The 27,130-nt window shown below is 36.4% G+C and overlaps 1 protein-coding gene across 3 annotated transcripts in view; it reads right to left on the reverse strand.

Annotated features, from left to right (window-relative positions):
• The window catches only part of PTPRN2 (protein tyrosine phosphatase receptor type N2), a 722,783-nt gene that overhangs the window by 318,003 nt on the left and 377,650 nt on the right, over nucleotides 1–27,130 (reverse strand). For all 3 annotated transcript variants that reach the window (XR_015696316.1, XM_087712495.1, XM_087712494.1), the window contains exon 12: nucleotides 15,161–15,225. Coding sequence is in view for 2 of the 3 variants with exons in the window: in XM_087712495.1 (XP_087568621.1) it covers nucleotides 15,161–15,225 (65 nt within the window). In the remaining variant the exon portion in view is untranslated. The remainder of the gene's footprint in view (nucleotides 1–15,160; nucleotides 15,226–27,130) is intronic.

Genomic DNA, 27,130 nt, shown 5'->3' on the forward strand with positions numbered 1-27,130 from the left:
TCTGGGCATTTTATCCTTGGGGTGGACAAGCTTCTGACTTAGTGTATTCTTGGTTTAAAGTGTGCATGTATGTTGTGTTGCCTGAAGATTCTCCTGATCTTTTCATATATTCCTGCCACATGTGGAATGACAACATTGCTTCGTTTATTGTTATTTTCTTTGCCTGTGATGGAGGAGCTCCTTCTAGGTCTTCGGGGGGACTTGATAAGGGCCCACTTGGGATAGCCACATGTTTTGAGGGCTTCCTTGCTGTGTTTTAGTTCTTTTTCTTTCCCATTCTTGCTGATAGGCAGGCCTTCAGCTCAATGGTGGAGTGTTCAGATAGCTCCCATTTTGTACTCTAGTGAGTGGTGATCCTGATTCAAAGTTAAGGTTTCTGTCTTCTTTAATGTGTACTGCCCAGTCCAGGAAGGCTATGCTATTTTCCTTAACATCTTCCCACATGAATTTGATGTATCTGTCTACAAAGTTTATATGTTTGGTAAACATTTCCAATTCCTGTGTTTTGATCTTGACTCAAATATTGTCCACATAACCATATCAGTGAATGGGTGGAATTCCTATGAATTCCTGTGAAAACATGGCAGAGCCATGTTTTTGTCTGTAGAAACCTTCATTGGATTTAAAATAGGTAATGGTCAGGCTGGAAAGCGGACTTTTTATGAAAAATAGAAGACTCATCTGGGCCTTCTTTCCCTGTAATACTTTTTAGAATGATTCTAAAATCATCAATGTCTAATTGGCTAATCATCAATCATTTTAAAGAATTCATCAATATTCTATCATCACTGGACTGTTTCAAAATTAAACTGATAAATAACCTTTATCAGCAGATCAACTGAAAGCCATATTGTTCATTACATAATATGACTACTACTCATCCAATTCAGTGGATATTCGGAGGTAATTATCACCTAATCTTGTTCAATATTTATAATATATCAAAAAATATTACTCTTGGACCAATAATTAGTAATATGTAATTAGTAATATGTTACAATAGCACAATAATCAGTATGATAAGTGATTGTTAGAATAAAAAAAATTAACAATATTCTAGGATATTCCAAGAATTAAACAGAAAGTAAACATAGACAGCCAAGGAGTTGGACTTTGTCTTATCAGTCCATGTTAGTACCCCACATATCTAATGGTGCATTACACCTAACAAAGCTTTTCCCCTTTCTACAAGAGTCTGGACCAGGGGTCTGGAACCTTAAACACCGAAGACCCATTTGGACCCATTTCCCACAGAAAACAAAACACCTGGAGACATAAAACCCGAGTGCTTGTGGCCAACTCAACGTCACTTACTCCCACCCAGTCACATGACCTCTCCCCAGCCATGCCTGCCCAGGTTTTGCAACTCCCAATGTTTTCTTTTCTGTGGGAAACAGGTATCTCTCTCTCTCTCTCCCTCCCTCCTTCTCTCTCATGTGTGTATTCCCTCTTGAACCATTTCCAAAAACAGGCAAGGGTTGGTTGTTGTTTTCTGCTGATGTTCTTCTTCTTCTTTGGGTGTTTTTTTACCATATGATTTAAATCAAGAGGATCCAATCAGCTGGGCATCTGGGTGATAGCTTAGTCTAGTTTCTTTATTGGCCTTACCCCCCTAACAGAAAGTTATGAAAATCCATATCTCATTTTTCTTTCAGATCTGTAGTTTTTCTCTATGTGGTTATTCGCCCCTTTAACAAATAGTTAAGAGTCTCTTCTGAATTCCCACCTCCTCTTTTCTTTTAGGATTAGGTTATAGGAATAATCTCACCCAGTTCCATTCACTGTTCATTTACACCACTTTTGCACTTTCTTTATTGCCTCAGCTGTCCCAACTTCATGGCAGCCATTTTTGTCTGCCTCTTCTCCTTGTCATGAGGGAGAGAGAGATCTCCACAACCTGCAGGTTGCCCCTCTTTTCTTCACCACCCCTCCAGGGTGGCTTTAGCTCCTTTTGGAGTCCTCTAATGGGGAGAACTCAGTGTGGGAGTGCGGAGACCTGCCCCTCATGTCCAATCTCATGACAACGTCAGCCGGAAGTCCATCTTTATCCAAACTCTTGATATGATTTCCATTGGAAATCTTGATTCCATCAGTTTTTAGTATTTTACCCCATTTAATGGCAAGCATGACACAATTTCCCAGTCCAAATTCCACTGCAATATCTAGGCTGTATATATGGACAGTGTTGAGCAGCAATTCTATTGATGGTGTTTTTCCATATAGCTTCAAATCATACATGTAAAGGATGCGGATAGCCTGGCAGATGTTTTTGAAGTTTGATAGCCATGGCCTGAGTTATTCAATAGTGTTGGCAGAGGAATCAGTGCAATGACAAACAGTAGTTATGATAGTGAGCCTCCTTGGAAGATTCCTCTCTTGATGTTAACCTCTTCCATTCTATCCCCATTGATCAGCAACCATGTCTTCCATTCTGCCATCAATCTTTGAACAAGGCTTCTGTTGTTTCTATTGACTCGTGCTATTCGTAGGCACTTAATTATCCAATCATGTGGTAGGAAGTTGAATGCTTTTCTGTAATCAATCCTTATTACATTCAGATTGGTCTTCCCCTCTTGCAGTTTTTCCTAATCATCTTGTCAGTTAGGAGTTGATCTTGGTTTCTCTGCTGTTTGGGTGGCTTTCTTTCTGCTCAGGTGGAAAGAACTTATTTTCATCTATATGTTGTTGAACTGCATCCACTACCACACCAGCTAGTAATTTATGTAAATGTTGTTAGTAAGCAGGTAACTGACCTGTAGTTGCCTAGTGCTGCCCCTTTCGTGGAACTTTTATTAACAGGTAAGTTATGCCAGATGTTAGCCACCTATCAATTTCACCTCCTTGCAGCATGTTGTTAAACTGCTTGGCAACAAGTATATGTAGGCTAGTGAGATGTTTCACCCAAAATTCATGCAATTTCATTTTCACCTGGTGCTAGCCAGTTCTTAATTTTCCTTGCCCTTTTCTCCCCCATTTCTGCTGTTACTACAAGTTCTTTCATTTCAGCTTCTTTTCTACCTCCATTACCCAAACTGCATTCTTGTTACATTTCTTTGGGTTGTCCCATATCTGCACCCAGAACTGCACTATTTCTTCTTTGATAGGTACTGACTGATTCACTGCAGTCTCACCATTGATAGATTGGTAGAGACATTTCTGATTAGATTGAAACAGAGGATTCTGCCTATAATTTGCAATTTGAGCTTTGTATCTGCTGATCTTCTTGGCCACAGCTGTTATTTGCTGCTTTATTATTTTCAGTGCTTCCTTGATCTTTTGTTTCTAAGTGATATTTCTTCATTAGGCATTCTTTGGTCTTCTTGTTCTTCAGCTTCTTTTCTTTCATCTGTTCTAGCTTGCTTGCATCTGAACTCAGCTTGTTGATCTTATTTTCCAGTCTGATCTTCCATTTTGATGGCGTTTTGGCCTTTTTTCTTCTTCATTGATTTTGCATTCTACGTATTTAGTTATAACGACAGTTGTGCTATACCTTAATTGGTTTATTTTTTTACACTGAGCTGGTGCTTATATTTAATATTGCAGTGTTAGCATATTTTAGTGCTTGTGCTAGCTGTTTCCTAGGAAAATGCAGGCAACCCTATTCTGACGTTTTAATGCTGTTCTGGGTGCTCAGTTATTCTTTGTTTCAGTTCTATTTCTTTAGTTAGAGGTCTTTGTTCTTTCTGAGGCACAGTAGAAGGTGCCTGGTTTCCAAATGAAAACAATCCTATATCTCTTCCCTGTAATACCAACTCTCCCTTGTTTGCCTCTGCAGTCTTAGTTACTTCTAGCAATGCTTTAATCTCTCTGCCTGAATATACCTTTGCAGTTCTTGCAATTCTGTTTCTGTTAATACTTTATTTCATATTATAAATTGATGTTAATCTTCTAGTGTTTGTTCTGTTATTTCTGATTCTGAATGCTGTTCTTTCCAGAACTGGTGCATTCATTTCAAATATCCTTTTCTTGTTGTACTTGATCTATAATAACATATCACTCTTTCTTTATTTTCAATTACTGCAAATTTGCCATGGGTAAAACACCTTTCCTTCCAATAGATTTCAGCAGGTTCTGGTCCAGTAGAGCATTTTTCACCAAATGTCCAGGAACTCTAACATCTAGTGCAGCCTCTGGGCAACAACTGAGCCAGTCTGGGATTCTATAATTTACCATATTTTTTATGAGAGAGATTATCTTTGTCAAACTCTGCTAACAAGACCAGTTCAGTATGGTTGAATTTCTGGCATCTTACTCAGAGCACACAAGCCCCACAGACGCATCAAGTATTATTATTATTCAATTGTATCACAGCGGCCAGTTGTTTCGCCGGATTTGGCATTGGTTACTAGTCGGGCCCCACCCAGAGGCCTAGGACGTCATAACGTATTTTCGTAATATGCGTGCAGATCCAAGCAGTGCGGCTTTTTGCATTTGACTGATGGTGATTTTGTCAATTTTTAACTGTTTTAAATGTAATTTCAGTGCTTTTGGAATAGCACCCAGTGTGCCAATTACCACTGGAAGTATCACTGCTGGTTTGTGCCATAGTCGTTGAATTTCGATTTTTAAGTCCTGGTATCGTGCGATTTTTTCATGTTCCTTCTCGGTGACCCTGCTATCACCTGGTATTGCGATGTCTATGATTGTGACCTTATTTTTCTCAACCAGTGTGATGTCTGGTGTATTATGCGCCAGTATTTTGTCGGTTTGTATACGGAAATCCCACAAGATCTTGACCATCTGATTTTCGGTGACTTTTTCAGGCTGATGTTCCCACCAGTTTGTTGCTGTTTTAATATTATAATTTTCCACAAATTCCAATGGATCATTTGTGCTACTGAATTGTGCCGCAATTTATAATCAGTCTGCGCAATTTTTTTACAGCAGTTGAGTATGTGATCAACAGTTTCATCAGCTTCTTTGCAAAGTCTGCATTTGGCATCATCAGAGGATTTTTCGATTTTGGCCTTAATGGCATTTGTGCGGATAGCTTGTTCTTGCGCAGCCAGGATTAGTGACTCTGTTTCTTTCTTTAATGTACCTGTTGTTAACCATAACCAAGTTTGTTCACTGTCCACTTTATCTTTTATTTTTTCCAGAAATTGGCCATGCAGTGCTTTGTTCTGCCAACTCTCCATTCTTGATTTTATCACATCTTTTCTGTATTCTTGTTTCGTCTTCAGTAGATTTTTGTTCTTTACTTCGATTAATAGATGTTCTTGACTTTCTTTTAAATAATCAGCCAGTGCATGTTTTTCTTCTTCAACTGTTTGCTTCACTTGTAATAATCCTCTGCCACCTGATTTTCGGGGCAGATATAGTCTATCAGTATCACCACGTGGATGTAAACTGTAGTGCATTGTCATTAGTTTCCTGGTTTTTCGGTCCAAAAGGTCCAAATCAGCTTGTGTCCAGTTAACTATGCCAGCTGTGTATCTTATAACTGGTATTGCCCAGGTATTTATGGCCTTGATTGTATTTCCACCATTCAATTTAGATTTCAAAATTTTCCTAACTCTGTTTGAATTATTATTATTATTGTTGTTGTTGTTGTTGTTATTATTATTAATGATAATAATACTTTATTCATTAAACATGAACCTCAGCTAACTGAAGATTCAAAAATGCATTACAAATATCAGTGACTGGTGCTAATGGTTGATACAGTTTGCTGTCAGCGTTCTAAGTATCAAACAAGTACCTTCTTAAAATATAAGATGTTCCAAGTAGCGCAGTTTTTTTGCAGTTCCACTGGTGTTATTGCAGGAAGCTGCAATTTGTTGATATTATTATTATTATTATACAATTATATCACAGCAGCCAGTTGTTTCGCCAGATTTGGCATTGATTACTAGTCAGGCCCCACCCAGGGGCCTAGGACATCGTAACATATTTTCGTAATATGCTTGCAGATCCAAGCCGTACGGCTTTTTGCATTTGACTGATGGTGATTTTGTTAATTTTTAACTGTTTTAAATGTAATTCCAGTGCTTATTATTATTATTATTTCATTAGGTGGTTTTTTTGCAAAGTCAGAATATTCAGGTCTAATAAGATTTCAAGATTTCCATGTATCTAAGCAGCCCTTTGGATGTTGCTTCAAGGGTTCTTATTACTATAGGGACAACCATTGATTTCTTCCTCCATAATCTCTCAATTTCAATTTTCAGATTTTTTGTGATATTTTGTAATTTTTTCTGTTTCTTTTTCCAGACTTTTTTCTTTTCCACAATAGAGATGTCAGGCATGTTGTAACCCAGATGTCTGTCTGTTTGGATCCAAAAGTTCCACAAAGGATCGTCACACAGCCAGCCAGATGTTGTTATTATACGGCACCTATCTTCTCAGAAGTGACTCTAGGTGGCTTAAAATCATTTAATTTAGATAAAAATAATGTTGTCTTTTCATCAATACTTCCCAATGAAATTCATAGCTCAAGGATGGAATAGAGAATTCTGTAGGTGAGCTGCTGGCTCAAAGGTTGGTGTCATCAAGAAAACTTTGGATTCTTGGACCATAATCTACACTTGCTATAAAAAGAGCTTTTGGCAAGATGTGGACTATACCACACAAAGTTGGGAAAGAATGTATAGGAGCTCAGGACATCTGGTAGACTTTAAATTAAATCTGGAGAAGGAGGAGGAATAATTTCTAGAAGCTATCCCATGGAAACCAGGAAGAAATACAGATAGGTAAAGAAGCGATTGGAGAATTCTATGAATGAATTCAAACCACTGGGGTCAGATAGATTACACAAATTACATCCAAGAATACTAAAAGTGGCAGGTCTAATCTCAAAGGCACTGACAATAAACTTTGAGAACAGAGAAGTGGCAAAAGATTGAAAGAACTAACATTCTTATCTTTTCAAAAAGGGGAGGGAGGAGCAGACACAGAAAATTACAGACCAATCAGCTTGACATCAGTGCCTGGAAAAATTGTAGAAAAGATAATCAAGCAGTAGGTTTGCAAGTACTTAGAAAGGTACAGGTGATTACTAGAAGCCAGCATGAGTTTGTTAAAAATAGGTCATGCCAGACAAACCTGATTTTTTTTAAAAAATAAAGTGATTAGATTAGTAGACCAAAAAACATGTTCTACTGTATGTAGACGTCAATGAGGCCTTTGATGATGTTGACCATAGCTTCTTTGTAGATGAAATGAAATTATGTGAGGGGAATGGTCCCAATGCCAGATGGATTCACAGCTGATTAAATAACTGTAGCAAATACATGGTTTATTTTTATTAAGTAATAGAACATTCTTGACTCATGGGTATTATATCATGATTTTTTCCCCATTTTAAAATATGTATATAATTTTTATTAAAATTTTAAGAGGATTAGTAAGTACTAATACAAACTAAATTAATAGAGAGAAAAGAACAAAGAACAAAGAAAGCTAAAAATGCAATAAGAAGACAAATAGAAGTTTGAAAAGCACCTTTTTATTTTATGAAACAGTCATAAGGATGTTCCTATCACCAATAAATGTAGATATTGCTCTTTCATTAATCAAAGAAATTAGTTTATCCTTCTCAAAAAAGAAAGATCATTTGCAACCATTCTTCCAGGGTGGATGATGGCAAATCTTTCTATCTTTGAAAGTTTTCAAACAAAAATTAAAGAACCATAGGATAAACTAAGGATTCCTACCTTGGGCAGGGAGTTAGAATAGAGGAACAATCCCATTCAACTCTGTCATTCTAAGATGTAGTATTTCTCAAATGTAAAAATGGTGTCTTATTGGTATTGATTTTTTTAACTATTTGCCTATTCAACAAGCTGCACTGGAAGTAAAAAGAAATGACACGCTAGCTTCAGATCTAGCGTGAATTTAGTACATCTTGTACATTTTGTACAAGCATAAGCAAAACACCCCAAAGTGACTTATCCCGCTGTTTGTAAATCATTCATATTTCATTAAGTATCATGTCAAATGTTTTCTGACTGATAGTAATTGTCAATAAAAGCTGGGTGGGCTATAAAGAACTTGCAAATAATTTTAACCCTATCATACACAATAAATTGTTGGAAAACGATGCATTAAATATGTTCTGAATTTATTTAAATATTCTACCTCTTTAAAAGTCAGCTCTCCACAAGCAAGTATGTGTGTGCAGAGTGTGGTCTGCAGCAGCAGATGCTTGCTTCAGCATCTGACGAACTGGCCACCTCTCGTGTTATCCCAGCATGTTCATGGCCTAGAGGACTTGGAGTGGGAGTAATTTCCATATCAAACCCAATTTAGATGAAACATCTTGGTTTAAAGAGAGAGAGAAAGGGAGAGAATGCCAGCGCATCAATAGCCCTTTGATTAGATGTTTATCTCCTGAGCAGACAAATATGAATATTTATTACCATGAATGTAGATTTTTTTTCCTCTTTCCATCACTCTGATCTTGAATATTATCCACCACTAATTTTATGAAAATTTGGACAACATAATGTTTTCACATAAACTGACAGTTCTCAAGATAATCCCATTATTGTTTGGTGGAAAAATGAGAGTTTCCACTTATTCATGTGTTAACGAGGGATTAAGTATTGTTTTTCATCACCATAATCTAAGATGGACTGAAAATTAAAAATGGAACATTGTATAGAAAAGAAGAGCTTTTGTGCAATAGAATTTGTTTGCATTCTCTTTAGGGGAATCTATAAATTAGCAGTTTAACAATCAGCATCTTTTATGTCTCAGCTGAAAATAGCATCATGGAATTCTCAATAGCACTTATAAAATAAACCCATTGTCTTTCCAGCTCAGGGCTAACTTGGACACACAGGCACACACACTCACAGGCAGAAAAACAAAACAAAATAAAATCGCAATATCTCTCATATAAAAAAAAATAAAGAAAACCTCTATGTTTCCCAAGAGTAATAGGTCAAGACTTTTCAGATTGTTGCCATAACTAAGTATTTTTCTTTATTTTTCTTATTCTCACATATAATTTTGAAAATAGGTGTTCTTTTTTCAACATAATGAGAGAGATTTATTTGCAAAATACTGTAGGATAATTTTTTTCTTGACAGAAGGCAAAACACATCCTTAAAGAAATGGTTCTAATCTTTATTCAAAGTTGCATGCTTTATTTTTCTATAGTCAAAGTAATTTACAAGACATAAAATGAAATAGTAACAAAGATTTCACTGAAGCAATTTACCAGCAATTCTCTATTTCTTAGAGGTTACATAAATTCTGCCCCACTTCTTTTAGAACATTTCCTGGAAGAAGCAGAGTGGTAGTAGACAACAACAAGAAGAAAGTGGTATCATTTTTGAAGCAGTAGAATGATAGATGTAGCAGTGCCAAGTGACTGCAACTTTGGGAAGAAGGACTAGTATGAGAATCTGGAGAAGTACCAGGCCTGAAGGAGGAACTGGAGAGGATGTGGAAAGTAAAAGCAAACATGATCTCCCACCCCCTCTCTCTCACACATACACATCTGCTTTGTGATCTAATCTGTTCTTCTATATATTGTTTATTTTGTACATGGTTTCTTTTTGCATTGTCTATTTTCCAATCAACCTATGGCAGTGTTATATTAAGGACTCTGTTTCAAAACTGCTAATTTTCACCAAGGCAGTTTTCTCTTTCAACAAAGTACCATTTGTTTGCTCAGTTCTTAACTAATCTTGGCTGATCTCAAAGACTCAGTAGGTTTGATTAGTAACTTGGATGAAAGACTATCAGTCTACCCAAAAGCTGTAGACAACGCTGGAAAGCTGGAAAAGCAATCTCAGATGGCTATAGTAAAAAATTTCAATTCTGTTACCAAGAAAACCGCATATACGTAGCCATGAAGTTATCAGAAATTGAATTCCACTTTGAAAATATGTGGATCAATAGATTGAAGTTTACATTGAATTATAATCTAAAATATTTTTTAATAAATAAAATATGATAGATACTTAATGTCTGAAAATTGTCAAAAGTATATAAAGGAGTTTTAAATGTATGCTGGAAATGCAAATGAAAGAATATTCTTTTTACCTTCTTTGTGGACTTGTGATAAATCAAAAAATATTGGGATCTTAAAATAAATATAAAACTGAAACCAAAGGTTTTCTGTTCAGATTTTATGGGCAATATGCTTGAAAGAAAATGTAGCACTTTCTTAATGTATATGTTTGATAGTAGTGACAATCTTACTGCATAAGATAGAATGATGCACAAATCCTCACAATGGAAGAATGATGGTAAAGATGATAAATTGGCAGAGATTGGCAAAATTGACTGTTTTAATTATATCGAGGATTTCTTTTTTTTCTATTGGGAAACTACTTCTGGATTTGTCTATGAAGATTTTCAACCATCCAGGTTATGGATGTCCCAAAGGTGCTTTTCAAAAGACAACTGGACTTTCCTTTCCTTGAAAATATTTCACTTGTCATCCAAGAAGCTTCTTCAGTTCTGACTGAATAGGACTCCATTCAGTCAGAACTCCATCAGTCAGAACTGAAGAAGATTCTTGGATGAGTTGAATTCTGTACCATTAAAATGAGCAAGAATTTCCATAGAAGATGAGAATTGGTATACAAAGAATGTGTGGCTTCAAACAGAGTAGAAATATATTTATTAAGAGAAAAAATATTCAGAGAAGCTATATATTTTTTCCATTCGAAGTATATTTTTGAAGAACAAGTTGAGTGCCAATAAAGGAGAATGTTTATAGCTCAAGGTTGAACTTTGGTGTCCTTGGTGCTCTCGGAGCTTGTTTCTTTTCTTGCAGGTGTTTCACTACCCAAACTAAGTCTAGGAAGTAGAGGGGTTTGCTCTCAATTTATATTCTCATGACTTGGCCTGTAGGTGTTGGTGGGAGTAGTCTTGATGGTTTGTTGGTTGAGCTGCTTATTGTTAGCTTGTTTGGCAATTCCTTGATTGGAAGCCTGACATTCTGACCATTTGGTTATCAATGAACAAATAGACATAAACATCAAAAGAGCAAAACAGACAACCAACAAGCCAAAAACAGAACAGGAAAACCAAACACCCCCACCAGCAGTCAACACCCAGATGAGCATAGATTAATACCAAGATTAACATCAGATCATAATCAAGAAGAATCAACACTCCCATCAAGGAACTGCTAAACTAGCTAATAGCCCAACCAAAGAACTACCAGGACCATTGCTACCACCACTGACAGGCTAAGTTACTAGAATATAAATTGAGAGCAAATACTACTAGTACTGATGATGTTATCTAGTTTGGGCAAGGAAAGATCTGAAAGAAAACAACCAAGCTCAGAGAGCACCCATCAAAAAGTTGAATATTTACATTATGAGAGCTCTTGCTGCTTAAAACAAATTTCCCCCAATCATCATTCTGCATTCATTTCTAGCAGGTAGCAAGCCAATTTTTGTACTCAATGTCAAGCACACTTTCCTTTTGCATTCTTTGGCTGCATTCAGTGGAAACCATTTATTTAAAAAACTTACTGCACAGCAAGAAAAATAATTAATATTAATGTAAGCTGTGTGCATTGGTGTTTTCTTTTAATTAAAAAAAGCAAAATGGAAACAGGATGGTGCAGTACTAGAGCCATAAGGCAAAGCTCCCCTCTTCCATTTTATGTGAGGCTGACTAAAAATTGAATTACTACTGCTACCATGGCAACCATTCAATCATTTCACAATTCTGCTGGTTTAAACACACACACACACACACATACACATACCTTCCATACAGAGAAATTCATGAGCTAACATGGTATACTCCACAATTGCACTTTTTTATATAACATTCCAAAGAGAAACATGTACCAGAATAAATCAATAGCTGTTTCTGCACTTCAGAACCTATTTGTAACTTTTTATCACCTCCAATCCCCTGTCATTTTCTTATGCAAAATACACAGAAAAACAGACATTAAGGTATTGGACTCAGAAGATAAGATAACATACAGTAAGGGATCACAGAAGACAACTGGATTTGGCACTGATGCTGCAACTTGTCGGTTTGCAAGTCAAAATACTTCTGTGTGGGATTCAAGATGGATAAACACTTTGATAAATGATACCGACAGTTTGCTTGATGGTTGTATGATTAACTTTAATCACCAAATAACTTTCCTGGAAGCTAGTGTCACCTTTATATTTAAAATAAAGACAATATCTGCACACAGGAGCACATGTTTCAAGATGTCACTTTATGCCTCAAACTTCATTTCTTCCAAAGAATTTAACATGCATTCTTGGATATGAAGCACTTTAGTAGTAGTTTTATCAGCTAGTAGACAAAACTGCAAATCTAAGCACTTTTGTGTGGAAATAAATACCTTTATGTTGGACGTGTGTATCCACCACTATCCAATAATCCACTATATATTAAACACAAGCACAGTAGATAAAATGTTTGTCTGTGGATGATCTATTCTGGTGTTATTTTCCTTTTATAAAGAGCAATTCCAGATTAGGACAATATCAACAGAATTAAGCATTATCTAACCTATCTAATATCAGGAGCTGTTCCAATTTAATATTCCAATTAAAATCATGATAGCATGCTGCCTGCTGTGGACTGCAGTAAATGACACAGGTTCATCTAAAGTATCACCATCAACCTGGACTGTGACCGCCCTCCAAAGCCAGTGGCTGTGTTTGAATCAACATAAATGACAATCTGTGCTTCTTGGACATAGGTTGCCATTCTTCTTATTAGGATATGTGAGGGTTGATGTCTCGGGGGTTTGCTACTCTTACATGACTGTGAATACTTTCTTGTTATTTGTGATTCTCTTTCTAATTTTCCTTGAGCCATATAACAGTGCTGCATTATACCTTGAAGATGTGTTTTCACAATTATCTGCTATGCTTCAGATTCCCTCTCTTAATTACATTAAGGCAGATAATAATCTGACAGTTTGCCTCCAGGAGGCATCTTCTGGATCACAGAAATTTCTCTTCTGCATCCTTCAAGCACAGATGCCAATTCAGAAAGGGTCTGAGGAGCACTTTGGACAACCTCAATAAAATGAGAATTGCACTTGAAAAGTTACTAACCTACTTAACTGCTTGAGGGCTGATTACCTTTTACAATCCCATCCCAATTCTAAATACATTATTTTGAAGGAAGTGCTATTGATTCACTTACAGGGATATTTTCTAAGAGTTGTGTTTTAGATGCACATGTTAATTAACAACCTCTTAAAACAACCACTTCTTTATCCTCAAAGAAGCTTTAAGATCAGGCAAATATCATAATTTCAAGAACCCCATATTTTAACTGCATTTTAAACACTGATAGATTTGAAGAATACATTAACCCCATTTTCAACTTATATGCAGAACAAGAAGCCAATTTTCATGTCTCCCTTTTCTCTGTTCATTTATTTTAATTATTTGAATACTGTTTTAAAAATCAACATGGCTTACACAAAAGGTTAAATAGCAGTAAACTCACTAAAAAAGAGCAAGAATATAGCAACATTAAAATCAACAACATTAAAATCAGCAGGAAACCTAACATTTACCTCACCTATTTAGAATGAAACTGCACTGTCTCTGACCCACACAAATCTCTGTTGAGTTCGATAGGCCATGGTTGGGTTCGCACATTGTGCTAGTGCCACAATATTATTTGTTTGAGGTTTTTGTGTTTCTTCTCAGTAATATGGGTTGCTTGATTGCCATGGAAAACCTGTATCATTCCGGTGGTCGATTTTGCAATGGAAAGTTTTACAATGAAAAGACTAATATTATTATTTAAGCTTCTTGTTTTTCTTCAAAGACATACTGCCCAGGACACTGGCCAATGTAGTTGTGTAATTTGAGCTTCCAGCAACTTAGAGGTGGTTCCATATAAGCAGATGCCCCATAACAGCACTTCATCTATTTTGCAATTGATCCAGGTGGCTAACCAACTAATCAGTCATCCAGGAGTTCATAGCTGGTCTTCTGAAACTCTCATACTTATTGACACAATGCTAAGCAATTTTTTTAAATCACAGCTTGCTGAACACGTCATAGGGACCCAATTTGTACTTAATATGCAGCCATAATGACTCCTTCATCAAGCTAATTTCCAAATAAAGAAATTATATTACAGCTTAATGCCGTAAGCCCATTCACCTTTCCTCTCTTTCTCAATTCACATGTTTCTCACAATCATAACTGCTGCTCTGTTAACATTTTGGTGCAACTATTCAACTTTGAAGGCAGACTCCTTGGGCCTATGGTGGCCAGGGATGTGTTCCAGCTTCTGCTACTGCCAGTTCTCTCAGGGATGTGCTTTGGGTACATGCGCGCTTCGGACATGTGTGTGCTTTGTGTGCGCACGGTTGGTGTGTGCTAGACATGTATGTGCAGTAGTTAAAAAAAGCTTCTGCACATGTGCAGAAGCAAAAATTAAGATGGCAGCACCATAGGCACCGCTAATAGAACTGGTTCGGGGGTGTGGCAAGCAGTTACTACCTACTCAGCCAAACCCGTCCAAGCTAGTAGGAACCCACCTTTGATGGTGGCCATGTAGCCCTGAAATTCTGGGAGCAGTAACTCCAGATGAATTGGAGGGGACCAGGTTGAAGAAGATTGAACTGAGTGCTTACAGCATTAAACAGCATCAGGCAGGCAAAGTGAAGCTGCAAAAGTGGTTTGTAACATCTCCATCATATATACAATTAATAGCAGATTTAGCAATCTGTTTTTGTTCTGACAGGTTGTATCATTTTTATAAAAGATATGCTATGTATCACAGCATGTGTATAAGAGGAGTGTTGCCTTAAAAGAGTTTTCCATATACATTAGAAATGTAAACAATAATAAAAGCATAGAAATTTATATGTAGTTCACAAAAAATGTGGGATATCGAGGGATATGTTATCCTAAGTTTAAATCTTGACGATTGTGAAGTTGAAGCACAGCATTAATTAAAACAGGTGGAAATAATCAACTCACCAATTACATTATTGGTTTCGGGAAATCTTGTTGCAAATATGTGACAAAGCCATGAAAATTCTTAAAAGCTATAATGATTTACTTATATGGTTGATGAAATAGGACATTATTATGACAGAAGCAAGAATTTAATAATCAGAAAAATGTAAAAGCCTTTGGGAAGATTAATGCAATTTACCTACCAACCTTAAAGAGAGTTAAGATTTCATCAAAGAATAAATCAAAGGATTTAGATAAGAAGATACGCTGCATTCACTTACCTTCTCCATGCCAATCTTCAATATTTTCAATCCTGTATCTTTTTCAAGCATATTTTTGTTGTCAGCTGTTAAGAAAATTAGGAATGGCGTTGTTAAAGGGGTTGGGATGAATTTGCATCATATTTTTTCATCACTGTTACACATTTTTAAGCGCTCAGATCTTTGCTTTGCCATCCTCACAGAATCACTGTAAAATGGATTAGTATTCAATTTTATAGGGAATAAAAGAAAAGATGAGAAAAAAAATAGAAATCTCCCTTAACTACTTTACAAATCAGTAAGACAGCCTCCTGTTGAAACTAGAATGTTGTCCACTTGGGCAACTTTGTCATACAACATGTTCAGTTCATTTATTGAATGTTCTTCCTGTTTTCAGTTGTTGATCTAAATCAGAGGGGGGTGCTAATTTTTTTTTTACTACTGGTCTGAGCGCACTCCCACGTATGACGCTTCTGTGCATGCACAGAAGCATCTGGGCGGGTCGGCGGAGTCTCCCACCGCCGCTACTACCAGTTCACCCAATCCGGACCGAACCAGCAGCTACCCACCTCTAACCTAAATGGAGTCAGATGGGGCTATTAGGAAACTAGCTGACTTTAGAACACCTACATTAGCTCATATGGGCTCTTCAAAAGCTGGTTCTAGTGAACATTTTGGTGATCTCTAGGAAATCTCAGGACTAAAAAGTACACAGGGAGGTTGAAAACACAGTTCCAGAAGAAGGAAATGGAAAACACTTTCCTATCACACAAAGAGAGTTGCATGTGTGTGTCCATATAGTCAGAGAAGCTGAGATTAATTCAATCAGGTTTTTACTGTTTTAAGCAACTCAGAACCAAAATTGCATGAAGCTCCCCAAGCATTGACTAAATCCCCCAAAGCCTCTTCAAAAATTGTTATTTCAATATGAGAGAAGGTGAGCATTATTAAATATATAGTTACTAATAGGTTTAATTTAAATATTTAAATTCAGCCAAATTTGTTTTTGTCCAAATATTAATTTATTTAATTTTCCAGATTCCCTTAGGATGCAACTGTCAAATCCAATTGATCATCCTCTGCCTAGATTCTGTAAGTAAACACATCAAACCAGGTATAGAGAATTAGCCATTTGGAAAGATATATATTCATACAAGAGGCATTCTCCATATACAGTACTTCTGTAAGTCGACTGTTAGCTCCAAGAAGTCTCAGCAAATTACATGGGTGTTATCAAAGATATTACCTTGAGTGAAACTGGTTAAGAATCATGATGACTGAGAACAAGATAGAAACAGTGTGCTCTATATTCCCTTCCACAATTTGATGTTATGATTGAGAAAAAAATATTCACTCTTTATTTATCTGATAATATTGTTCTTGTTTCAGTTTTTGTTCAAAACTTACACACAGAACCAGCTTGGATCTCTCTTGCTTCAGGTGAAAGATTAAGATGATACCCTGGCAATTTCTTGCAACAAGTTTGAATCAGATGGCTAAATGCATTGTGCTACATGATTTGGTGTGGAATTGTATTCTCTATCACATAGAAGATAGATACAAAATACAGATCTGAATGCAAACTCTTCATACCTCTGCCATCTCAATAGTTCAACACCCAAACCCTGAGACAGCCTCACCATTCCTGATGGAAGGACTAGCCTTGTTCATCCTAACATTTTCTAAATAAGTTCAGTAATTTTCCAGGATCATGGTTTAGAAACAAAAACTCATGACTAATTTAATTCATTCTTGCTATTTAGGCGTTTATTCAGTGTTACATGGATTTAAACACTCAACTAACATCAGCCTTATTTATCTTTCCAATTCCCCAGAAAGAAGGCTTAGTAAATGTTATTCAATCTCTTTTGCATAAAAAGAAGGGCAAACTAAGGCAGGGACTTGAGTCAGATCACCTTAGCCTCCCTGAATCAATGCTGCAACGGTGATTAAAATTCAGGACTTTGTTAACACAATGATTTCATATTATAAGCCTATGGATTGTAATATGTGCTCTTTGTAATATACGCATACCACGTTAATCTGTAACAATAAACAGATCATGCAGCTGAGTTGATTTCAAACACTCAAACAACTAAAAAGAGAATGCCTCAAAAAACCCCACTGATAATGTGAATTCATGGTTGCTCTTTGTTGAGAAACACTTATGAAATGAATTCTGCTATACAAATATCAACTTTTTTTCCAAAGGAGCATATATATTTCACATTTCAGCATCATTCCAAGATAATGCCCAAAGGATATGGAAATGTCAGTGATTTTTTTCTTTATTCTCTCATCCTAATTTTTTGCTTTTATAATTTTTTACAAAGTGTAAATTTCATCATAGTCTTTAAGGAATTACTTAATTTAATTATATATTTAGACAGGTTATGGTGGAAAATTCCTGGTTGTATAATGATCCAAAGTGCTTATTTTTCTTACTCAACGTAATAATTTTTTACATGATGGAGTTAGCTAGCTTTCAAAGAAATCTCCAAATTTGACAGTGAAAAAAAATCTATGACTGGCAGAGATTTGGAGGTCCTCAAAAGCAATTCAATAGATGATTTTAGCTTAGTTTAGAAGATTATGTCACAAAGCATTGCTTGGTCCTATTCTTTGTACTTTTCAGTTATGAATGCCTAATCTACTATGCAAAATGCTGCTATATCCTTATCCAACTTTAAGAGCTGTGGTTCAGTGGTTAGAATGAAGTACTGCAGGCTACTTCTGCTGCCTGCCTGCTGCCTGCAATTTGGCAGTTCAAATCCCATCAAGGTTGGCTCAGCCTTCCGTCCTTCCAAAGTGGGTAAAATGAGGACCCAGATTGTTGGGGGCAATAAGCTGACTCTGTAAACCACTTAGAGAGGACTGGAAAGCACTGTGAAGCGGTATATAAGTCTAAACACTATTGCTATTATTGTTGTGATTGTTATCCTTTCCATTATAGCTTTTTTGCCCCTTCTACATTTCTTCCTTTTCCTCAGCTTCCAAATCGATATGCTCTTGTTTAATCACCTGGATATTTCTTTGTTTTCTAATTGAAACTTGGAATTCAGCAATTTTGCTTAGCATGAAAATAAGCACAAAAGCAGTATGCCTGCCCAACAATGGGAGGGGCTTCATGGAGGGGATAAAGGATAGTCTTGAGTCAAGATGGAAAAGAAATAAAAATCATTGCTAACACTGGATGGAATCAAGCACTATAATATCTCCACAACTATCTTCCTTTGAGCTTCTTTTTCTTATCTTTCTGTTTAAAAGATTGCCATTCAGCTGAGATACAAATGGAAGCCGGGGGGGGGGGGGGGATGTAGACCAAAGGGATGCTGTAAAATTGTCACAATTAACCATCTGCATCCATCTAGAGGAGGCCTTAGTCTTGTCTATTGGAGGAGTCCTGTGAGGTCTGTTATGGATTATTATGGCAATCAATTTCAAGGCTGCAGTTCTTTCTGCTGGAAAAAAATGGCTTCTCCTCCACTCCAACACAAAGTGACAGAAATAAATTATGCTGCTCAGGACGTTCACCTTTAGAGACTCAAAGCTCTGAGCTGTGGCAACCTCTCTATCTTGTTGAACACTCAGCAACCATCGAGTTGTGCTGCTTAATAGAGCAAGGCCATTAAGTTGTCCCCATTGTAATTTAGATCACAGAAGAGACTTCTACAGATTTTTCAGGTTAAAATAACTGGTATAAAGAGCAGGCGATATTATTGCACCATAGCTACGTGCTTAATTATATGGAATTGTCAAGTGCAAAGAATTATTCTGATAAATTAAAATACTAATTAAATAGACTATTGCTGAATTCTGGGAACATTATAAGGTTCCACTTCCTCAGGTAATTTGCATATCTTCATCTCTGAATTTAATTTTAATGGACTTCTTTTTAAATGTGTATTCAGGAACTGGTTGGGAGTTTATAGACACATGGGAATATTTTTTAATTGCATTAAAAGAGGAGCACCCATTTCTTTCATCTTTTCTAGAAATGTTTGCAATTCAAATTGTATTTTTAATAATTAAGAAAACGCTACAGGTGTATTGGTGGGGTTTATCCTTTTGTAGTAATATATTTTCTAAACAATCATTTTTCAAACCTATCAGTATTAAAATACAATGAACAAGATCTCAATTGACTGCAGATTGAAATCTGGTATTTAACATCTGTGCTAAAAGTTTAATATAGTTCTGTTTCTCTCAGTACTCATACAAATCACATGATGTACAAAACCACACCCATGATTTGAATACATGGCTTAATAAAAATATTTAAAGCATGTATTATTAAAAAAAACATGTTCCTTTTTCTACACACTTTATCCTTCTGAAATACAATTACATTCTATTTCTAACCACCAATTCTTAATCCATGTAAAACCATTTATTTTGGTTATTTTTTAATCTTTTCTTTTTATCAGAATGATAAAAATCCATCACTTTTAAGGACTCTGGAAAAAAAATAATGTAGTTTGCATTTTAAATTGAACTAATTTTCTCCCCTGGAACACATAATTATCTTTTGGATTTTGTATTTCTGTGAAACAGTCCCATAATGAAAAAAGCATATAAAATTTATACGTTCAAGAAAAAGCATATAAAAAGTCCATGATATCCATTTTGAATATGTGTGATGGGATTAATGAAAACAAAAGTGCACATGAATATAGAAATACTGGTATAAATTTGGTCTTCACAACATTTGAAAGTATAGAATCCTCATCAGTACCCAATCTTCCCATTTACAGTATAATGATTTGGTTACAACTATTTTAGCCTAAAAAAAGATTATTAAAAGTTTTCAAAAACATAATTGTTTACTAGCAACCACATTAAATTTTTGACTTTCAACCATAGAGGAATTGTTCATGTAAACTTACATGATTAGTTTCACTGCACCACTACCTGTTTACTAGGTTCAGATGCAAAAAATATGATTCATCCAGATTTCTGTCTTATAACTATGGATCTGCCTAAATTATTTGAAGAATCATTAATTACCATTGTTACTTTCATCAATAAGCTCTCGCTGTGCAATTTATGTATCTAATCTCCCGATAGGTAAGACTCAATGTTAGGAGAGATGACAGAAAAGGAACTATTGATTTATTTTTAAAGTAGTACACATTTAATAATTTATTCAATGTTTCATATTCTAATTATTGATTATGAACTGAAGCTAAAATATTGGGTGTAGATAAGAAAGTCTCCATCAAGCTATGTAATGAATTTTATTAAAAGATGTTATAAGTGAAACTGTCCATGCTTACCTGGTTACTGTGAACTAAACTTTATAAAGGAAGGGGAAAATATAAAAGGGACAAAGGAAGAAAAAGATGGTTGAATCTTAAATTATTCTAACAGTAGATATATTATTTCTGAAAATCAACGTAACTGCTGTGCATATAAATAGCCTGTCTTGTCCATGTTATCTGAATGGATCACATACTATCCATATTCATAGTCACATACATAACTGCTATCTACTGGATTCAATAAGTGATTCTTAGAACACTTATTATATAGTTAATCTTTCAATTATGACTACATTTGGGATTGGAATTTCCATTGTTATGCAAGGTGGTTGTTAAATGAGTCACACCCAACTTATGTCCTTTTTAAATGTTGTTTAAGCAAATCACTGCAGCTGTTAAATGAATCAGGCAATTCTTAAGCAAATCTAGCTTCCCATTGATTTTGCTTGCCAGAAGATGACTAAATCACAAATAGCAATCACATCATCCTAGAAAGTTGCAAACATTGAACATACATGGCGATTGCCAAGTGTCCAAATTTTGATCATGTGACTGTGGGAACCTGTGCCCTTTGTAAGTGCAAGGACCAGTTGTAAATCACATTTTTCAGTGCTGTTTTAACTTTGTGTGGTAACCAGAGGTGGGTTCCTACCAGTTCGCACCTATTCGGTAGAACCGGTTCGTCAAATCTACCGAACCGGTTAGAAGAGGTTCCACCAGTGGACCCAAAAAGCAGGCCACACTTACAGAAGAGGTTCCAAAAAATTTTGAAACCCACCACTGGTCCTTGGATATGATTATTCTACACTATCATGCTCATACTTATAAAACTCAATGCCTCTGTGGAAGGTAAGGATGACTACTGTGTTTGTGGTGCAATCAGAACATTGCGTGTGTTGAAGTTGTTTTAACGCAAACCAAAGATGCCTTTTAAAAACAAGTTTACATCATATTCTTATGCATGCCAGTGCTGTGTGTGAGGTAATTTAAGGTGGTTCTGACAAGTGTCGTCAGCATCTTCATATCCGGTCACATGGGTGGCAAGCCACTCCCATCCGGTTACATGGGTGGCAAGCCACTCCCACAAAGGAGGCCACACCCACAGAGTAGGTTCGAACAATTTTTGAAACCCACCACTGGTGGTAACTAAACAATTGATTATAAGATGAGGATTATCTATGTACAATTTTTATACACACTTTAGTCATTGATCAGCAGTATAATGAATACAATTACTTTTATAACCTCCAATTTTCCAGAAATAGATAAATTCTACTTTTACACATGTAAATTAAGAACACTATGAAGTCTTTAAATTTAAAACTCTGTATTAAAATATAGTAGCCACAATAAAGCCAGTGTTCATATATGGTACTGAAGTTTCAATGCCGTGGATTGCATTTTCTTTATCTTTTGTGTGAAGTTAAACCCTTTCAATAACAAATTGGTGGAAAAAATAAAAAATTGAGTATACCTTCTTTGACTATATTCTTCCTTTTTAAAGACAGTAAAAGGCCTAAAATCTTGCATAAAGTTCATTTTGACTATGTGTAGGAAGATAAATTCAGTATAGTACATTATACATACAATAAATAATACAGTGTGTGTGTGTGTATGCATATGTATTGATTGGCTAATTATATGCTGTCAAGTTAGGGTCAACTGTTAATGTCTCCATTGTCTCCATGATTATCTTTCTTATTTATTTATTTACTTACTTATTTTTAGTTTGTCAAACATGTACAGGATAGCAGGTATAAGTATGGACATGGACATGAACAAAGGAAATGAATACAAGTAAATGGGGACAGTAGGACAGGGATGGTAGGCATGCTGGTGCGCATGCCCCTTTTACGGACATCTTAGAAATGGGGTGAGGTCCACAGTTAACAGTTTGAGGTTGAAGCTGTGGGTGTGTGAGGATGTAACAATGGAGTCGGGAAGGGCATTCCATGCATTGTCCACTCTGTTGCTGAAGTCGTATTTTCTGCACTCAATCCTTGATCCTTTGGGTCTTCCCACAAACAGTACACAATTGCTGTTGTACTGTGAGCTCATCTTGGTTTTAGCATATGAAACCAACTTTTGTCTTGCTTTTGTAATATATCCGTATATTGTTCCTGAAGGAGGGGAAAACTCCCCCAAACTCTATAATTCTTAGGTTGGCTGAGAACTCTGAGAGTTGTGGTGGGATACATTTCAAGGGAACCATTGGGGTTGGTCTGAGGTATAGCAAAAAGAGGATTCCCAAAGTATTTCTTAAATAAGATGGCTCATAAAGGTGATTTTGGACCAAGTATTCATGAAAACAGCATAAATGAAGTCCTGGGGGAGGCAATTGTGACCAGAAGTGAAGCAATTTACTTCTTTCTCCCAATATGTTTTCCAGCAACTTCATTTAATGGGAAAAACAAGCTTTTTAGCTCTTGCTTAAACTAACACAAAAATTGTTTTATCCTAACCTGCCTTTTAATTCTCCCAGGAAAATCTCCACGGTCACAGTTAATACAAAAGATCAGATTTCTCTAGACACAGCATTGTTTCTCTCTTCCCATCTTATTCCTTTCAAGCTAAGCACATATTATTTATTTATTTCCAATTACAATACCACACTAGAGAGATTAATAATTTTAAGAACATTTTTGCCTAGCTATGTTACATGCACTAGAGTGACAATGTGGCTGAATTAAATGGTCAGACACAACACTGAAACGCTCCCTTTTTCCATATTCAAAGGGATTTTTTTTTTGTCAAAGAGAAGGGCCAAGAGGTTGCAGAGAAATCTATCTTTGCCCCGCCTTTCATATTCAAAGGCAGGGAAATATGTAAGACCTTCACATTTTGCTTGCTTCTTTTCTAATCTCTGGCAAAGCTGCAATGAAAACGGAGCCACCGAAAGGCTAAACTGCATGGTAATAACAGTGACAGCCTTGTAAATGTTATGTCAAATCCAATTTTCAACTCATTTTTCAAGTGATTTTAATTAGATATTGTTTCAATCTCTCTTGCATTAATATAATTCTTCATAGAAACATTTCAGCTTATGATCTATTGAATGGGACCCCCCCCCCCCTTCCCTGGCTGGAGCTTGATGCTTTGAATAATTTAAAATAAGATTAAAAAAACAAAAACAATTACAGCCATTTTCAGCATGCAGGCCAGTAGACCCATAATTGTTAATTTTTGCTGATACCGGGGAAGCTCATAATTTAGCTTTTCCCAGATCTTTCATAGATGTGAACAGACAGACCCCTCCTATCATATGAAAAGCTGGAATTGTGTAATAATGCCAATAATTTCCCACCACCATTTTCCTTCAGTTAGAACTAGTCATCTAATACAGGGGCCCCCAATCCCTGATCCCATGCCAGAAACTGATCTGCGCAAACAAGCAAAGTCCCATCGGCAAGATGCAGGCAGCATGTGAAATCATGCCCCCCCCCCCTTTCAGTCTGCAGAAAAACTTCTCTCCAGAGAATCGGTCACTGGTGCCCCAAAGGTTGGGGGGGTGAGTGGGCTGTTGATCTTAACTCAAGGACTCCTAGCCAACAAACCATATTAATTTCAAACAATAAACTAAAGAAAAATAGCTCTGAGCCCTCCCTTCATTTTACATATGTCTATATAACATCCAATACCACCTTTAAAAAGTCTAAGGAGATTCTCAGTCATGCAGGTCAATGGTGGGATTCAATTTTTTTTTTAATACCAGTTCTGTGGGCGTGGCTTGGTGGGCATGGTGTGGCTTGTGGGCGTGGCTTGTGGGCATGGCAGTGGAAGGATACTGCAAAATCCCCATTCCTTCCCCACCCACCTAACCTGCTTTCCATCTCCGTTCTCCTGTTCGGGGCAACAAAAGAAGATCAGTTGGGAGGTTGGGAGGCAGCTGGTGGGGCCGGTCCATTTGCTGGTTCTCAGAACTACTTAAAATGTCGGCTACTGGTTCTCCAGAACCTGTTCCAACTGGCTGAATACCACCTCACATCCAGGTCATGGTTGTCCCAAAGGTGCTTTTTCACAAGGCAACTGGACTTTGTTTTTTTTTGAAGACATTTTGCTTCTCATTCAAGGAGTTTTTTTTCAGAACTGAAGAAGCTTCTTGGATAAGAATAGAAATATCTTCAAGAAAAAAACAAAGTCCAGTTGCCTTTTGAAAAAGCACTTTTTGGATACCTTAAAAAGGGCCTTTCCCTTTGTTGTGATAAAGAATGCCTTTTTTAACACAATGCTCAGACATGTTCTTCTGTTCTTGATTTTTTTAAACAATATTGATAGTCCTTGACTTATGATCCTAAAAGAGGACAAAATGTTCATCATAAGTCCTGATGTCCTTAAATCAAGCCTCTCATGCAACAAACCCAATTTTATAAACTTTTGTTTTGCAGCAGTCATAAAGTGAACACTATGGTCATAAGACAAGTCTATTCATTTCTATGAGAGTGGTTTTTTTTTGCAGGAAACTACCTAAAAGGCTGGAAACCAAAAATACACATCATAAATCACTTTTAAAAGAGAGCTGGTTGCCAAGTGTCCAAAATGTGGTCATATGACCATGAATAAGTGCTGCTATTGGAACCAGATTATAAGTACCTTTTGGGGCATACACCATGACAGTCACTAAGCAGTTGGTCATTAAGTGAGGGCTTTATAAATATGATGTCACCTTTGTTAATTAATTTGGAAGCAAATTATTTATTTGAAACTCTACACAATTAGAATCAGGCTCATCTGCTAATGATATAATGCGTGGGTCCACGTAATTATCTTCACAAAAATACAGAATTGGTTGCCACTGCCAACTTCTATGAACTTTTTAAAACTTTTTAAAACCCTAACCCTAACCCTACCTTGTAGTCTTGGGGTTGCCTAATAACCTCCCAACCCTGCACAACTTTTTGAGATCAGCCAAGGTCAGCCAGGAACTACTACTGAGATGAGCATCATAAACTGACAACTAAATCAAAGATAGTGAATCTGTGACCCTGAAAAGTAGCCAAATTGAAATATTCAGCATTCAATTCAACAATAGTCAACACAAATAGGAAGTGTAAGAGTTGTAGTCTAGGCTGGCACAATGGCTAAATCTGTTCCCTCGCTGTTTCTTAAACAGAAAGATTGTGTTTCTTTAATTTTAATAATTTTCCTGCTAACCTAGCAGTTCAAAAGCAAACAAATGCAAGTAAATAGGTGCTGCTTCATTGGGAAGATTACTGCATTTCTTATTTTCATGTTGGCAACACGATGACAAAGGTGTCTCTCAATGCAAGCTCTCTTGGCTGAGAACCAGAAATGAGCACCATCTATAAGTATTCAGACTATACAACTTGATAATACACTACATTTTGCCTGACAACGTTGTTTTGTGGACTTCCCATGGAATCTTCCTGAAACTGAAATGTTTGCCAGATAGGAACTATTTTGGATGAAAACAGAGAATTTCCCAGGAAACGTTCTCCAAAACATTACATAAATAAAAGTTCTTTATTGAGAGGAAAAACAGAAATCTCAAATTATCCTTCACTGCAGGAGTGAAATTCAGCAGGTTCTGACAGGTTCTGGAGAACCGGTAGAGGAAATTTTGAGTAGTTCAAATAACCAGCAAATACCACCTCTGGCTGGCCCCAGAGTGGGGAGGGAATCGGGATTTTGCAGTATTCTTCCCCTGCCACGCCCACTAGGCCACACCCACAGAATCGGTAGTAAAAAAGAATTGAATTTCACCATTGCTTCACTGTCTAAGTATAATCCAAATATAGGAGTAGGCAGAAGGGTGGAACACCAAAAGCCAAAATGGTTTCCAATCTCTAAGCCTTGCAAATAAAACGGTATTTGTCTGTGGGTCAAAGTTGATCACCCCTACCTTAATCTGAATGCTTGTCTTTCTCCCATTATGCTAATGTCCACCATTCTCTTCTCTGGTGGATAAAACAGGTGTTTCCACAAGGCCAAACGCAATGACTTATAAATTTTGACAGTGACCAATCCCAAATATTTTTGATTAGCACTTACTCCTCCATACACAATTTCAGCCCAAACGTCTCATCAGAAAAGCATATGATAAATTGTTAAGAGTTTTAAGAATAATATAATCATTTTGACCAATAGGGAATTTTTCTCCAACATGTCTGCTGAGGGAAGATTCTACTATGACAGAATTAAATGCACACACTGTTCCACAGTCACTGAGCTATGGTTTCTTTTTAATCATAGTTTGCTGACTAGCTGGACTGACATGGTTGGATTTACACAGCATGCTAAACCATGGCTTAATTCAATACTAGAATGAAACAAGTCACATTATGTATAAACCAAGTCACATAGTTTTACAAATGAAACATGCCAAGATAAAACTTTCTGAATGAAGGCATAAAATTGGAATAACATTTTGGATGTAGATGCTTTAATCGTAGCAGTGTTCCCAAGCTCGGCAACTTTAAGATGTGTGGGTTTCACCTCCCAAAATTTCCATGCTGGCTGTCCACAGTTGATATCCACATATCTTAAAGTTGCCAAGCTCAGGAAAACTGAGTTAGATCCTGAACTAGAGGATAAATCTGCCAAGAAAGCCCCTAGAAGCAGATATAGTCCAAAAAATTATTTATGCAAGACAAATATTGAAAGGAAGAAGTTTGAAGATCCAAGAGACTTCCTGAAGTTTGCATGTTTTATTTCAAGAAAGAAGGAAAGAAGAAAAGAGAGAAGCAAGCAGGCTTGCCTATTCTCAAAGCCC

This window comes from Thamnophis sirtalis, unplaced genomic scaffold, assembly GCF_051295495.1.
Source record: "Thamnophis sirtalis isolate CommonGarterSnake01/CBP01778 unplaced genomic scaffold, rThaSir2_p1.2 scaffold_4, whole genome shotgun sequence".
Classification (NCBI taxonomy): Eukaryota; Metazoa; Chordata; class Lepidosauria; order Squamata; family Natricidae; genus Thamnophis; species Thamnophis sirtalis.